This window comes from Gasterosteus aculeatus, chromosome 18 (genome assembly GCF_964276395.1).
Source record: "Gasterosteus aculeatus chromosome 18, fGasAcu3.hap1.1, whole genome shotgun sequence".
In the NCBI taxonomy this organism is placed as follows: Eukaryota; Metazoa; Chordata; class Actinopteri; order Perciformes; family Gasterosteidae; genus Gasterosteus; species Gasterosteus aculeatus.
Window position 1 is genome coordinate 3,583,559 of NC_135706.1, and position 17,385 is coordinate 3,600,943.

Sequence of the window (17,385 nt, forward strand, 5' to 3'; positions counted from 1 at the left end):
CACATAATCAACAGAATAATTCATGATTTGTAAATCATTATTCGCTGCCAGGTGTGAGGCCAGAGCAGAACATCACCTCTGTGCAGCACACTGTAACTTCCTTAAGGCAAATACTCATACTGCCATATTGCTGCGATGCTAAAAACAAGACTGACATGCCAAAACCTGCAGGGCAACTCACTCAGAACATGCATGTGTGAGAGGAGCTAGTTGACGGCACCAAGATGACATGGTGAGTAAAGGTTAACGGCATTCAGGGGATGGAAATAAACAACAACAACCTGGTCTCTGGTATCATGCAGATTTAAAAAAAAGGTCAAACTTGGACAGAAACTTGCCTCCTTTCTGTGTTTTTTTAAATTCGCCTGTTGTGGGTTTGTCTACTAAAAAGTCCCTTCTGGTCCGAAGTGTGACAGTGGTCTTGGGGCGATCTGGCACGCTCTACATCCCTCCCCCGCTGGCACGAGGGGCAGTGTATTAAAATAAATCTGTGCACACGTCCCACCCCAGCGAGCTCTCTAGACATTACCTTATACAAGGCCAGGCCCGGCGCGTTGTGTCGTCCCACTGTGGGCAGATTTTAGCTCCCATTGCTGGTCCCGGCCTTAACCCCACCCACCTCAACCCCCCCTCCTCCTCCTCAGTCTTTGGGCCCCCACCTCTCGTGTGTTTCTGTGTACATGATCTCACATGACTCGGCAAAACCCCGGGGCACGGAGTAGGGCTGTCCGGCCCTTTGTTTTTTTTCTTCAAGAGGGGAGGAGAAGATTGACTTTGTGGAAGGGGACCTGCAGTGCTTCCCTCGACTTGGCCCAAATTGTCCCACTTGTCAGGCCTGATGGATTTTGGCTAAAAATAAAAGCAAAAAAAGGGGCCCGAGAGAGAGAGAGAGAGACGGATTAATGAACTCAGCGGCTCTCCCGCCGGCTAAACCCGGCAGCCACATTTCTCAGAGTCCCCGGGTCCCGATGGGACGGCATGCACGCCCCCCCCACCCCCCCGGGAGAGCGCTCAAACAAAACATCCCCTCTCTTTTAGCGTGTGCGGCGGAGGCGTAGAGCAAACGCGAGATGAGCCAATCGAGTGAGGAATTCCTGCACCTCCCGCGCCAACCGACTCCTCTCCCCACCTCTCTCACCCCGCCCAACGCACATTCCCTCGCCACATTCATACGAGCAGAAAAAAGGGAGAAAAAAAATATGGAGCAAAACAGAGCAGCAGCAGCAGACGGGATAGAATGGTCAACAACCCAACTCAAACAAATACAGCGGCTGATGAGTGCATGGGCTTTTCCTTCCAGGAGATTAAGTCTGGTCCTGATTACTGACCGGACGGACCCCACAAATGGAGCCTGTTTGTGTGGAATACTGTTTGACAACTTTTAACGCTCTCTCATCACCCTTCAACCCCCTCGAACCTTTGGTCGCTTTCCCGTGGTTTTCGTTTTCTCCGCTCACCGGCTCATAACTGCACATCACACACTGTTATTTACCCACAAATGCCATCAGTGTCTGGGTGGTGCTGGACATGCTCTAAAACTATCCACGGAAACATTAGAAAGACAATCAGGGCTCTACTATAACTCGAGGAGAGCTTATTTCGTAGGAGTTCTAAGTGGATTCCAGATCACCAACTGAGATACCGTAAGCAATGAGTTGGCAACCTTGGTTCCAGCAGCGCGTGTCCAACGTTTCTCTTTTGCAATTGGATTGAGCGACAACACCAAGGCCATTGAGGAGAGTTTGATGCGGCACGTCACGTTTTCCACCTCCGACGGCTGGCTTTTCACCTCGAAAGCGGACAAAGTCGCGGAAACCATCTAATGCTGCAAGAACTACAAAAGCTCAGGGCGGGAGTTGTTTACGGAGTGACCCCGGGTGAGAGGCTCCTTTAAGTATCCCTTTTCCGTTCGCCATATGTGAAGCTCGAGCACGAGGTCTGCGCGGGTGTTCCAGACTGGCCATCTGGATGCGATCATAGACCGCGAGCGCAGATGCAGTGAAAACGCTTGGTGGCGGCGCGGGACGCCCAGCCTAATGACTGGGGAGAGCGCATTCTCAGCCCCTTGCAACAGGTCAGTGGCAGGCGTGGGCCTCACTTCCCCTCGTGCCGCACGCACACACCAAGCGGAGGGCGGGGAGTCTGGGGCTTGGCCTCACCTCGCCTCCCGCGCTACCCACCGAGAGTGTTCCGAAACTTTCCTCCTCGCCGGATAGAGGAGCAGATTTGCAAGCGGCGATACGTGATACTGCAGGGTTATAAATTGACTCACCAGCGACGGACGCGGCAGCGTTCGGTGACTTCAGTGTAGCGCTCTTGGTTTACAACCGGAATGGAGGCCAAGTGAGACTCTCATGACTCGTACAACAAAGGTAGCCCCTTCTTTTCTCGTCCCACTTAAAGATTCAGAGCCACGCTTTCCGTCAGGGGTTTTGATGCGGCCTGGAACTTGTGAACAGAGAGGATCAGACATTCACACGCATGTCAAAGCAGAGAACGTCCTGTTCAGGAGGGGCGGGTGTGGGGGCTTCAAAGACCCTCATGGTATGTGAGGCATGAATGATCGGCCCAAACAGGCCGAGGATATTTCTTTGGTTTTGATGCCACCGCACACGGACGCACCACGAAGACGATCGCCACAACATCGTGTCATGCAGGAGGAGCTGCAAGCTTTTCCAACCGTGGTTTGCTATGCATCAATCAGAGCCCGTTGGGAAAAGAAGGGAACTGGGAGGGAGGGAAGTTCCTGAAAGCCCCCTTGTTTTGGTGTTGCAGGGCCGCTCGATTCAATCTGAGAACCAGAAGTCTTTCGCTGCAGGTCAGAGCTAAAAATGGAATGCCTGAACGAGGAGGGAACATTAGCATAAAATGTAACAGTGTCATTTTTTTCCATCGCCAAATTCCTTAACATGCAATATTTTCCCCTTTCTTGAAACACGGGCATGTTTGCGGCCGAGGGACCGAAAAGAGCAGCATTTCTTCATACAGAAATGATTGATTCAAGAGACATTCCGGGAGTATAAAAGGGAATCATTTCTCCCACTCTGTGTCAGAAGTGCATGCAACAATGGCCTCTTTCACTGCCGTCACCAGGCTGGAGGGAGGAGGGAGGCGCATCATGGGAAGCAGACAGGCAGGACAGGCTCAGAGGCCTTGCACACACCCCGGCAACGAGCGGCGGCACTTAAAGCTACGGGCCGTGTGAGAGTTGCCCGCTTTGTGAAATCACACGCTGCCCGAAAAAACGCTCAGCCTGGATCAGAGGGCCACGGGAAGGCTGTTCAAGATGTTAGACAAACACAACTAATCACGTATTTCATTCACAGAAATATTTATCAGGTGCATAACGCATATGAAATGTGTTAAACCGGTTTTCCTGGTAATATTTAAAAAAAAGGGGACTTGCAAAAATTCAACCTAGTGCCCTTAGGAAATATCCTTAAATCTATTATTCTTAAGTACAAGAATGCGGGATCCCTTTAAGCCTGTATTGTATTGTACAAGAAAAGGGGATAAGGGGAATTTGGAGATGGAGGAACCCCTTTCATCAGTTCTTGGAATATTTGTTTGTCTACTCCTCCAGTTTTTATCCATTGTTTCATTAACAGGAAGCAGGAAGTCCTTCAGGATTTGAGCATCCTTCTTGAGACATTTCTTAAACCCTTTGGTAGAAGGAAAGGAATATTAAGGAATATTAAAATGTAAGTTAAATGTATGTTAGTTAACATTTTGCATAAAGTGTCTGCTTTAGCAGTTGGTTAAACTGAGCGCTGACTTTCTGTGTCGCTTCTTGCTCTCAAAAAACAAGATGGGGACGACCAGAGACCAATATGGCAACGGCAAAAAAAAAGAAAGCTGGTGTGGCTGAAAGCCAAGATGGTGATGTACAAAAAGCCAAACCTAAGGCATCAAAACCGTATCCCACAAACCGATGGGTGGTGTCGCAACCAATATACGGACTATAAGCCAGCTGAAGAACACTAGTATTATGGGAGCTGTCCTCAAATGTCTTGCTTTCGGGAAAGACAACGTTAACCAAATAAGAACGGTACAAAAAACGAACACAAAGGAGTTGGCATCGATAGGTATATATAAGTGATTTAGAATTTCCCATACAAGCGTTTCACAGTGTCATTGGCCTGAGCAGCACGCCACAGTTGGCAGAAAGGAAGAGTCTCCACGTTGAGCCAGTCTCGGGGCGCATGCCAGCGGCTCCACGTGGTCTGCGATTAGTACTCTGGCAACATGTACTCTTACTACAGCAGCTTTAACCCCACCTATACATGCTAAGCCGCAAACTCTGCCTATGAGCCCAACAGCTCCAGGACAAAGAACGCCTTTGTGTTTTAAGAGAAGAAAAGCCGGGATAAGAGTTCTGACTTCATACACACACAAAAGCTGCCATAAAGAGATCTGTGAGCAGCTTGTCACCTTAGAGTTATGGTTTCCCTTTTAACGAGCACATATTCAAGGGGAAATCTTGCCAGGGATCTATTATTGGAGGGTTAAAAATGTGGTTTTCCTTCATTATTAGGAGTTTTAATGGTGGCGTTGAGGCTCATTGAAAGATTTACGCGCACAGGAGTGAACAAAAAACACAGTCGGACCAATTATCGTCGGGTATTAAGTCTTCTACAGCTGCTATTCTAGCACCTGCAAAGGAAGTCAGAGAAGGAAGCTTTGTTTCCTTTGCAACAGTTAGTTATAAATGGAAATGCACACAATTTATCAGTTTGGAACAGTGCGGTTGTCGCTCTCTGCTTGCGAGCGGAGCGCGAACTTCTTATCTGAAGATTATCCGTTTGATTGGAAAAATTGGAATTTCTTTTTTGGTGTACTTCAAAAGATAAATGAAAGCACGGCATTACTTTCCAACAATAAAAAAAATGAAAACAACGTGTTGCTGTTGAATTTGTGTAAGACAATTTAAAGAAATAAGGATTCAGCGCCGTCTGAATTTCTGCTTGTGTGCACGTGTCACAAATGTTTGCCTCGGCTTCACCCTGTGTAACCACAACCGGAAAAAATAAAAGAAACAAACTTCCTGCCAACAGAAAATAATGTATTGACGTACAACAAACAGAGAGTTGAGTGAATATAGTGTTACTCACAGACTTGTCCTTCATCCTCCGATGGCGATTAGTGATCATTTATCCAGGGTACACTGACGCATTGACATCACTGTCAGTCGGAAAGACGCAGGTACATGACTGGCAAGTCCACGGGGGGCGGTGAGGGGGGGGAGGAGGGGGGCGCGGCCCTGCAGCGTGAAGACAGAGCGTCCTATCATCCATAATTACCCATGCAGTCTCAAAAAATACTGCAGAGAGCTACAGGTCAAAGGTTCTGACAGTGGGCATTACACCATGATTGATCATAAAAATATGTATAATGTGCACACGTTCAAGTTTCTTAGCATTCTCTAGCATTTTTATTTTAAGGTTAATATAATATCAGTTTTATAGTCTTGCATAAACACACAATTGAAGTATGAATAAAAAAAGGTATTAATCATTGATTGATTGATGCTGCATTAAAAAAAATACTTTGAATTTTAAACTTATTTTATTATCATTTATTTTTGTAAATCAAAATAGAAAATACCAAAAAAGATTTAATTTCATTGTTTTAATAAATTGTATTTTGTAATTCTAATTATTTTGTAAAATGACTATAAACCTTAACGATAACATCAATAAGACCTTTCGGCTGCATTTAATTACATTTTCATCATCATTGATTATTCAACAATCTCTTTTGAATTAATATACCCATTGAGTGCATACCTTGACAAGAAAAATGTCACCTTTTAGAAACGCTTTCAACCACATCTAACGGTCTTCTCCTGTCATTATTATATTATTATTATTGTTATCATGATAAAGGACTAAAAATTATTTTTAAAATGACCCTGAGGAAATGGAGTTTGGTGTTAGTTTAGATGTCTGCCTCACTGGGTCTCCTTCCAGCAGTAATTCAGACAACATTGACAGAAGTGGAATTAGTGTGGAAAACGGAATCTGTCAGACTCCCATCATAGTTAAAACCTTTGAGCGTCTGCTGTAACGACTTTGGGTCTCGATTGCATGAAGAGCGAACGTGTGGTTAAAAATAAATCTGCCATTTTCGATGTGTGAAAAAATCTGCAGAGTTGAGTGCGATAGAGGCGCCTGTTTGTGGACTGGTAGCTGTGCTCTAGGAGGAGGATGTGTTGGCCTAACGCGCGGCATAAACCCCCCCCCCCTTCCCTTCCCTCCCCCTACACGTCGTACTGTTCAAGCAGCCATCAGAATGAGACTGCGCAGCACTTGCTAGGCATGATGGGAACCAATTTGCTCCCCCCCCCCCCTCCAAATACGACCGCTGAGTGAGATAAAAAGGGAAGCCGCGCTACTGTAATCCATCTAAATGGCCGACTCCTGCGTCCTTTCACGCAGCCATGACTACTGATCCCGCCTCTCACCGCCTCTGTCCCCGACTGCCTTTGTTTCCTCCATCATTCCGTCTTTTCGTGGGAACGCCTCTTTCATCAAACTTTAAAAAACGCTCTTGCTGAGGATTCTGTGTTGTCTTAAAGGCATAGTGTCTAGCATTTTGAGTAAATGTGGTATAAAATGAATACATTTTCTTAAGGATGCGATAGAAATACATATGGAGCGTATCCCCTTTATGGAGGCGGGCACCATGTTTCTAGAGTTGCCCAAAAGGGGCCCACGCAATGGTTCTAGATAAGGCCAATCACGCTTTCACATTTTTCGGATTGATTGAAAGTTTTTCTGCACATTTGGCACACAGGAAAAGTTTTAGATGATTGCAATCTACAAACCTACCGCGAAAAAGCCAACAACTCTCCAAATACACTACCTTTAAAATATAGAGATTTTACTGGTACCGACCAAGATGGCGTGTGTAGTTAAATTTCACAGGGAAGTCCTTTGTATCAACGTGAAATGAAAACATTAAAATAAACGCAGCCTCTGACTGGTACTTCTGTAATGTAGCAATGACTGACAACCATGTTTCTAGCAGTTGTTGAGAAAACAGTTTATACATGTTACCTTCACAAAATAGAGAGCAAAATGTAATCTGACAAAGTAAGTAGTGCACCAAACACAAACACACACACACACGCATGCTGCAAGGTGATAAGTGAGTGCCACTGCTTCAAAAGTGACTGACTGCAAGGGACCGGTCTAGACTGAGACAAATTAACCACTCCTGATCTTATTTTCGAGAAAAAGAGGAAAAAATTGCTTCTAAAATTCACCTTCAAAGTGAAACATGGGAGTCATGGGTTTAAAAGTGTGGGGGCGGCTCGTTTTGACATGCTTGGCCGACACAGATCTTGTGACTCCGCAGCGGACTGTCCACAACTTCAACGTGTTGACCTTTCAACCGTCTGCCCTTAATGACAGGGCCCGGTCATGTGACCGCTGCAGGTACACAACAACAGTCTGCTGCTCCACTGTTAAGCCCGTGTGGGTCATTCAGGTTCACACTTCCCCACTGCAGACTCCTGGGGACTTTTGTTTAAACCTGTCTTTTTTACTTGTGTTGCAAGAATCAGTAATTGATGGCTATCAGATGTCAACATCCGTCTTCTTACGCCCGTAAAACTTTGTGCTGTGGGGTCACTTCCTCTCGTTGCTCGGGATTACATTCTAACACCTCTAGCCGACAAGCGAGCGAGCAGATGGAGCAGGAAAATGAGTTTTGTGATATATTGCGAAGGGATGAGGTTTTTAAGGATTTCTCTCTTTGCCAAATGTTACATGTTCACTAAGGCCATTTCGTTGAGTACAATCATTTCCTCAGCGAGAATGATTTGCTCACGTGATTTGTGGACTGGGGGGAAAAAAGGGAACTCCAGAGATGTCAGGACATCAGCGTGGAGGGCCGGATCGTGGCTCAAAACGGATTGAGATTTAGTTTTTAATAATGTGTACAATTATTTTACTCATGTGTCTTTTTTCTAACCTAATTCCATAGTTGGATGATCCCTCTCGAGGTGTAATATTCTGGTCTAATTCTGATGCACGCGTTTACATACGGTGCCAAATTACAGAACCTATTTTGCAAAAATGCTGTTAGTTAAAACTAGCCTTTTATGTGCAGCTCAATACTTTAATAGCAGCTTTTTACCTTTAAGGTATTAGTACCAAAAACACCATTGAGAAAATGGAGTCCTGCAAAAATAACTGAAGTTTAATTTAGTTTCAATGTAGGCACATTTTTATGGATAATAACAAATGTTAACCTTTCCGTTTTTGTTTGTCAAGTTGGATACCGATAAAAGATTGCGCTCCATCGACCCCTAAAACTTCTCCAGCTCCTTATTCCACATTTCAGGACACACGGCCAGAGAGGACTTATAATTGTTACCTTTTTACAGACTCATTCCCCTGAGATTAAAAGGATGAAATCAGCATCAACCCATCCGCGCACACGTTGCTCCCTCACAAGAGCGGCTCTGTACGTGGACTCCACCCAACACAGAGACTTGTTTTCCATTCCACATCTGTGAGTGCGGCAACTAATGGAAAACCCATCGGGGTGAACGTCATGCTCTCGGGTTTTTAATGCTTTCATTTCACTGCCGTTTCTGTTCTCAAAAAATAAATCTTCCCCTTTCTTGCCCCTTGTGCCATTATCAGAGCGACAGGACGCCATAACTGGGAAAAGCACAAGGCGCAGTGGAGCAGGGTGCTCAGACGGGATCTCAACCTACGACCTGCTCTGAAATGGCAGGAAGCCACCGCCGGCAAATCCTGCTGAGCTGGATGTGAGCTGACTGTTTTACAGTAGAGCACGTGGGGGGGCTCAGTAGAGGAAGTGGGCACATTACTGCACGTCCACACCCACAACCTTCCCCCCACCCCCCCTCCCACCCCCACGCCAAGCCCCCTCCCACCCACCTGTGCTGGTATCACAGGATGCCCCCCCCCTGCCCCTCGAACCCCCTTCTCCTCCATCAGACACACTCCTCCACAGCTGCACATCTTCACCAAACCACACACTGCACACACTCTGTTGTTTCACACTCCGCTGCTTTTGCAACGCCAGGGAAGGAGATATGATTCGACTTACTGTGCATAAAGTCGTTACGAAAACCAAGAAAAAAACCCTAGTCTAAAGCAACTCAGGTGAAATTCTGGGAATTTTCAACCACTCGACAGAACCGGACAGTTCTTTTGTAAAATAGGCACAGATTGGTTGGGTTCAGGAAACAAAAGCAGCTGGTTAGTTAGTTTTAGGTTAGAAAAGCACTTGGTTAGAGTCACGTTACCGAACGTACCGGGTTAGGTTGGGGAAGATGTTTAGATCAGGTTAATATAAGTCAATAACTCAAGTACCGTACGCACTTAAATATATTGGCAAAAGTTAATTACTTATAAATAATACCCAGTGGTATTTTTGGGCCAAGTGTGCGATACTGCTGAGTGTAAAGAATTCCATTGTGTAGTTTGTAGAATTACGATTACATTGATTTGGTTTTTGGACAACTGTTTCTTTTCTGATTTGAAAACTGCTCTCAATGAAATTACAGTTTTGATACAAACACAGTCATTCACCTATTCACAGTCAGATATCTCAGAACCAGAAGAGGTACAAACACCTAAACATAAACAAACCACACGCCTTAAGAGGAGCAGTAGTAGGTTTTCTTGCAGCTCACGATCTCATGTTTTTGTTGGCAATTGTGCTGCGATTCCGTGCATGATCCGAGAGCATTCGTCATGGTCATCTGAGCTCAAACAACACATCTAATTGAGTATTGAGTGATCAATATCCCCCCTCCACCACACACACCCTCTCAACATTTTGTGTACTCCAACCCTCAGAAAAAGCAAGCCCATTATCTTCTATTGATACTGTGTTCATCAGCCACAGATGTCAGAGCTCCATGTTAGCACGCATGGGAGGCTTGGCAATTTTCCGCGGGGTGTCTGTGATGTGCTAAGCAGGGAAGACAAATCCATCTCCGGAGGAATTGTGACGCAAAAAACAACGGTCCTGCCACTGTGGTCGCCCAAGGGCCCTCCCCTCGTTATGATCTCACGGCCCGCGTGAGGAATCCGCTGATTGTTTGGAATACCTTCCTCTACTGCGAGACGGGATGGGAGGGGCGGGAGGGGGTCTGTGATGTAACTCAGTGAGACTCATCGGAAAACCCAGAGAATGACTTTTGGTAGTGAAGTGAGGAATGTTGAAGGAGGCCCAAACTGATAAATGAGAAGAGTAAGAATCCCAAAACAATATGTCGTCTTATATTCAAAATAGTTATTGGCAAAAAATACATTTTTGTCTGTTTGTTCTTGACTTCTGAAACGCGGTTGACACAATCTAGTTCACTTATTTCTGTGTCTTGATTATTATGAGAACTAATGCAACCTTTTGTTTCATAGCACAAGACGGTTTTCCTCATTAGCGTGAGTATGTGACACTGGCAGATTGTTAGGCTGCGATAAGGCGGAGCGATGATTCCAGTGACGTTTTCAATTTCTGCGGTGTGCTTCGTTGTCGGCGAACACAACCAGAGGGTGTCACATGAGGATATGAGCTCAACCTTCAGAGGAAGAAGCAGACGGCAGTATTCTTCTTGTGCAAGATGGGGGAGAAATTGTTGTTTTTACACTTGTCTTCAACTTTTTAGTTGCATTTGGCTAAAAGCAGAGGAGGATGTGTGTGTGTGTGTGTGAACTTCTAGCTCCTTATGCAAGCTTGTTGTGCAACTTTTAAGTTTTGTTGTAGTGGTGAAGCACGTTTAAGTTTTTTAGCTTGTATAGTTTTTTTAAATTTTTTATCCTGGTATATATTTTATCCTGCTACTTTACCTAACACATCCTAAAAGTGCGTAGCACATGCTAAACTTTCATGTTTTTTGAATCAATAAATTGGCAATTTCACGACTGAATTGTCCAACTGAAAAGAGAATAAAATGTGCGTCTAATTGGGGCCACGGGCCTCCACTACATTCGGGGAGCGGAATAACTTTTCCCAATCCAGCTACAAAAAACAGCCCCGTTTGGTACAACGGAATTGAGTTGAACTAAAGTTGGAATCTTCCTTCATCCAAGTGCTTCGTCGGTCCAAACAAATCCTTGTTTAGAGCAACCAAGCCTCTCACAGTTCCTTGCCAGTAGTAGCAGTAGTATTAGTTGTGGTGGTAATAGTTGTACTAATCCAAACCAAACAGGTCATTACGCGTCATTAAATGTTTTTTTTTCTGCATTCACTGAAAGCCACTTTTACACAGAACCCATTCTTCGAAACTGCCTCCACAGCTACTAAACGTCCCGCCCTCCCTCCTTCCACCCTGTGCCGGTGTTTTATTTTGATAAGCTATCAGCACCAGATGTGCATCGTTCAATCCGCTTGGTGTGTTTCGCACAGTGTAAAGAACGGGCTGCTAAAGGGGGAGCGAGTCAAGGGTCTCAGAGGGCGAAGGAGGCGGTAAACGTCTGAGGGATCATCAGCGTCCACGCAGGGCAACTTGCGTTTCTTGGTCAAACACACATATACAAACACAAAGAGACAAAAAGAGAAACCCAAAACACAACAAGCCTTTGGTGTTTTGGGTTGGATAGCTTCTGGTAGTAGCGGTGTTCCATCGACGCCTCACACTGGCAGCCGGCCAGTCGAACATGCCTTTGTGCTGACGTGGGAGAGCTATGGGAACATATTTTTTTTTGCCTTTGTTTCTGGCCACGGCGCTGACTTGAGATGTTTGAGCTGAGCTGGTGGAGGTTACTCAAATATCCCCAGTGATTCAAACGGTCCATTTAATAATTCTTTTTTAATTCCTTTGAAAAGAGGTTTTGCTTTTGTTTTACGCCGGCCACTCGTCGACAGCAATTTGTAAAAGTTCTGACAAAATGATGCTAGTTTCTGCACCTTCATGGCTGCTGGGATCTCACAAAGTGATCGGTCCGTCCAATCCCACATCCAACTGCAATTTCATGAATCATTAACCTATAAGTGCTCGGTTACTTTCGGAACACCAGCGGCTCTTTTCGTCATCGCCGTTTCAATTAGCTTGATGGGGAGGGGGTGGGGGGGCTATTACTACGGGCCTCGGCGGAAAGCTGTAGAAGAGCTGCAGACCTGGACGGTACGGTTCAGGGTGGAAAGCATGAAGGGGGGGGGGGGGTTGGCAGGGTCACATAGAGGGGATCCTGTTGCCGTGTGGGATTTCAGCTGCGGCTGGGAACCCTGAGGGACTCATTATGTCAAGATCCCCAAAACAGCTTCACTCAAACTGGAGCATGTTCCCAAACCGAGCTCAACTTGTTATACAAGAATTATTATTATTATTATTATTATTATTATTTTTGGTTGACTGCCAGTTTTGACAGAACGTTGAGCAATGATTTAGTATGTTTGTTTACTTGCATTCAGTTAAATCCTATTCTGTACATCATATCAGATGATGCACTCATATCTTTTTAGAATAAATACCTTAATAATCAGATTGAATTTTAATCGTGCATGAATAAATATTATAGCTTGTAATGCATCACAGTTTTTTTTTTTATTATTACATTTAATTTTTTTAGGACTTTCAAAATGAGCGTGTTAATCTATGCGATTGATGTGGCCGAGATTATTAGGATAACATATTTTATAGGGGTGTAACGATTCATCCACTGAATCGATTAATCGATTTATATTCCTGCGATCCCACTGAATCGATCTGTACTCCGCAAATCGGCATTCCGGACGACATATATAGATTACAAATCGATCAAAATGGTACATAATCGATTGTATCAATACTTAGAAACTGCACATTGGCTTTAAGTACAAAAACGGTATGGATGTGTGTTTGTTTGTTTGTTTTTTAGCACTTTAGACACGTTAAACGTTACTGGATTCAGTCTGTCTGTGACGTCATCAGTACGCAGCGGCAGCCGCGCGAAACTCGAAACAACAACAAAACACAGCGTGGAGGAGACGACTGCGAGCAAGACATTTACAAACCAACGTATCAATCCAGCGCGTGGAAACATTTTAGCTTTTACAAACACGGAGTTGTTCTAAATAAGTCGGTCGCTGTTTGTAGAATATGTAGAAGCCAAATAAAAACCACGGAAACACGACGAATCTTTCCGGTGATCTACTACGGCGCCGTGGGATTCAACAACGCCGACAGTCAGGACCTCTAGCAGCGTCACCGCTGCAGCAGCAGCAGGTAACTCCAGCTCTGCAGACACCTCAGGCCTCGCCAGCACCAAACTCAACATCACAGTAACAATTGCCAAGTTTATCTGTAAAGACATGAGACCCTACAATGTGGTTGAAAATCCGGGGTTCTGTGAATTGATCCAAACATTGTGTAATTATTGTGTAATGTTTACATTGAAAATGGCACTTGATTCAAATAAAAAGGTTAATACATTTGCCATTAATTCTTGTTTGATATTTTATAATATCCATAATTAATTTAAACCTGATTTCCTTACAAGAAACAACAGGGATCTCGGAAACTTTGCCTGCACTGTCCAGTAAAGTTACTGAATCGATTTCAAGTCACTGAATCGAATCGAATCGAATCGAATCGTTCTAAATTAACCCAGATCGTCAATGAATCGAATCGGCAACCATGAATCGCGATTCGAATCGAATTGTTGTTAAAATGAATCGTTACACCCCTAATATTTTAACAAAGTTGACCCCGGAAATGAAACCGCCGTTAGCTGCAATCACTTAGATCGGAGAGACAGAGACGGTTGAAGAGAGTTCATCAGAGACAGACAGAACTGTGAAGAGGAATTCCTCCACGTGTCAAACAGAAGGGGGGTGAGTTCGGTCTTTAGAAGGAAAACAAACTTTTAATCGCAATTAATCTCAAAATGTGAGATTAATTAGTTGTTGTTTTTTTAATCTATTGACAGCCCTAGTTTTTATATGTGTTTTGATGTCATTTTAGCCTGGTATATTGTAAATGAATACAATGCGTCAAAAACATTTCAATTCAATATGTATTAAATCAATTGCTGTCCCCTAAAGTAAAGATATCATTGTATAGGTGTATAAATCCACAAAGAAGTAATGCTGAAATATCCTAAAAATACATACTTCCAGGGCTTAAACAAACGGCAGATAAAGAATGACGGGTCCACAATGGAGCAGAGCAGAGATCGGTTCGGTCCAAATCAGAATGTTTTTCATCGAGACAAAACACTAAACTAAAAAAAACAAAGCAAAATTCTCTTACAGGGCTAAATGTTAAATGTCTGCCACATAGTGAGAGCAGACTCAAACCATTGCCCTCACTGACACAATGAACCACCGTGCCATTGATATGATGGGATGACAAGAGACGCAAAGTCATAGAGACAATCTACTGCCAGATTCAAAATGCCCTTTAATTTCTGCCTTTACTGACGGACAAAGACATCTGTGATTTATGATGCATGGAATATAAATACCACTGATTCTGTCCGACGGCAAGCCATCCGCGGGGCAAACAAAGCGCTGGCAGATACGATGAAGCGGCATTTTAAGCCCGACTGAGTCACTGTGGGGTTTACGCACTCCTGGACACCCCCACCCCCACCCTACCCTTTACACTATGCGAGGAATTGCCACGCATGGGGAAGAAAAGAAAGGAAGGCACCGGGGCTACTGTACAGAACAAAAGGCTCCCCCTGCGTAAAAACTGCGCCTGAGTGCCGCCTGCTATACGCGCACGTGTTGCGAAAGCAGAACCGTGCCACGGAACAAACCGATCATGTTGTCTACCCCCCCCCCCCCCCCTCATGTTTTCCAATATGACCACGACGCCTCATTAGAGCTTAAACTAAACATCCGTGCGACATTATTGCGGAGTAACGGCAGCAGCGAAACGCGACCCATCGCGGTACTGTACGGGGGAGGGTGATGCTGCGACTCCCCCCCCGCTCAGTGCCACCACCACCATCACCATCATCATCATCGCGTTGCATCAGCACAAATCAGACAAAGAGGCTGCGATGCCCTGGATATCGCTACCCCCCCCCTCTCCACCCCCGCAAAACGCTGCATCACTGCATTAAATGGCAGCATCACTCTCCTCTCCTTTATGATTTCGGGCACACGTGGCGGCCAAACAATACTATGCAAACAATTCAATTTGTGCTCTTATGCGCGCAGACGGGCTGCCCGTTTTAAATTACCCGACACATCGGAGCAAAACTTTTGTCAAAACAAACAAACACACAAGTCGCACCAAATGTCTTTAGCGGCACTAGTGCGTCAAAAACCGCCATTGCCATTTAAAAAGACGTCAAATTGAATTGTATTAGCTTGACGCCACGCAGAATAAATCCAAATGACATCAGTGGGTCCTGCACAGAGAGGCTGACGGGGACTGACTAAGCGGCGCTGCTGCAGCGCACCGTCCACATGACAATGCAGGACCGCGCGCAAAGGCGCAGCTGTTCTTCATGTACACAGTCGCCACTTGGTTGATTCAAGAACACGAAAACGGTGCCATGCTGACGGGGAAAGCGCTCGTTCCCGTTTTGGTCCATTTTTGTTGCCCACGGGGGATAACGATAATGCAGATAGGGGGTCTTAAACGACGCCGTCGTGGGGTTGATGCGATTCTATTGGCTGTGGGAGCAAACAAGGCTCGTCCTTACACAGCAAATATTTGGACGATTCCCCCCCTCCCCCTTTGTGGAATAGTGAGCATGTGATTACATTATGTCAGATTGGGAAATAGCAGAAAAGTGCAAAGCGTATCTACCACAAAATGATATCAATGTTTTATTCAGACTAATTTGATGAACGCACGTGTCCCGAACGAGTGGGGCGTTTGATGACAGTGACGAATATTATTTTGGTAATGCGCCTGACCCTCCTCCCGGATCACGGACGCGTCTCCTCGGCCGGGACCCGGAGAGGAAAAGGGAGCGCATTGACTCAGCGCACAACAGGATGTGGCTCAGAGTTCCGTTTCGCTCCCGAACCCCGCGTTCACACCCCGATACGCGTTCTCGATTTCAATACTCGCACCGCCGCCAAAAAGAGCTTTCAAGAGGCACGCACGCGGTCTTTAAAACACCCCCCTCTCCTCCCCCCCCCCCCCCCCCCCCGTTTATTTGGACCAATATTTGTCCCGTTGAGGGGGACTCCCCTGGCTTTAGCCCACCGCTGCGACACTTACGCAAGTTTGCAACTCGGCCACGAGCGCGTCAACAATAGACGCGACACTGACAAACCGTAAATTCACTCACACACATACACGCGCACAGACAAATATTGATAGAAGAAAGAGAAACGTGCACGGCAGCTCACCTTTTTACTTCCTATTCTGCTCGTATCCCGGCGCGTTTGTCCCTTTCCCACATACGTTCTTTCACATGATGACTCGCTTTGTCGCTTCCTCAAAGCCTCCCGGGCTGCAGATTTAGCGGATTTCTTCTATGAAAAAAAGAAAAACAACGCCTGTGTGACTCCACGGTCTGCTGTTGCCTCTGCGTGTACGACGGCACGCGCGTGCACGTTTGTGCGTGTGCGTGTGTGTGTGTGTGTGTGTGTGTGTAAAGCGTGCGTGGTGAGCAAGCGCGGCGTGCCGCTCCGTCTCCGCTGTTTGTTACACTCGACTGGAACGCCTACTCTCGGCCGCTACATTGTTGACATTCGGCCGCTGACGTCACTCCATCCCCTCATTCACAACATCGTCGGCGTCGCGCGGCTTCGCCGTCGGTGGCCGCGCGGGGCGCGCGCGTACTCCCCGGATCGGGCGCAGCGGCGCTTGGTGAATCGCACTAGCGGCCGCTCGCTCGAGTCCCCGCCCCTCGTACGCGCTGGTTCGGCGGCCTAAAGGCCCCCACCACAACCCCTCCTCCACCTCTGTCACTAGCTCCACCACCTCCTCCCCTTCCTCTCGGTGCACAAACACACTGAGCGGGAATATGACGGTAAAGGATGACATAAGGCGTTTCTTCACGAGCTGCAGATGCAAACGTGAAGGTTTATTGTTTAGCTAATTTTTTCGTCACTGCCATAAAACGGTTTATAGAAAAAATTGTATTTCTCTCATATATATATATTTATACATATATATTATTATCTTTATTTTTCTGCCATGAAAATGAGTGGACACCTTTTTCCTAATACTGTGAACAAAATACCGATTTGCAATTAAAAATATTTTACCTGTGCTTATTGCATTATCATTATTAGCTTCACTCATTTTAATTTTTTGCATTGTAACTCATGTATTTTACAAGATGATTTTTCAGGGGGGGGGTGGGGGAGGGGGTTTATTCAGCACAATTGCCATGAGCCATCTGAATATACCATGGGAAGCATCACACGGTGCTATTTAATGCTGCTGTAATTGCTCCATGCCTGGATGACTCATTAATCATGCAGATTGCCGCTGTGTGATGT

The 17,385-nt window shown here is 45.6% G+C and overlaps 1 protein-coding gene across 2 annotated transcripts in view; it reads right to left on the reverse strand.

The window, feature by feature from the left end:
* The window catches only part of bach2b (BACH transcriptional regulator 2b), a 72,529-nt gene extending 55,742 nt beyond the window's left edge, over positions 1-16,787 (reverse strand). Inside the window, exons 1-2 of one of the 2 annotated variants that reach the window (XM_040160330.2) lie at positions 16,285-16,787; positions 5,112-5,260 (exon numbers count right to left, since the gene is read on the reverse strand). In XM_040160330.2, the coding sequence (XP_040016264.2) occupies positions 5,112-5,150 (39 nt within the window). In that variant the 5' untranslated portion in view covers positions 5,151-5,260; positions 16,285-16,787. The remainder of the gene's footprint in view (positions 1-5,111; positions 5,261-16,284) is intronic. The other variant, XM_040160332.2, reaches the window with a different exon arrangement.
* Between the last annotated feature and the right edge of the window lie 598 nt (positions 16,788-17,385).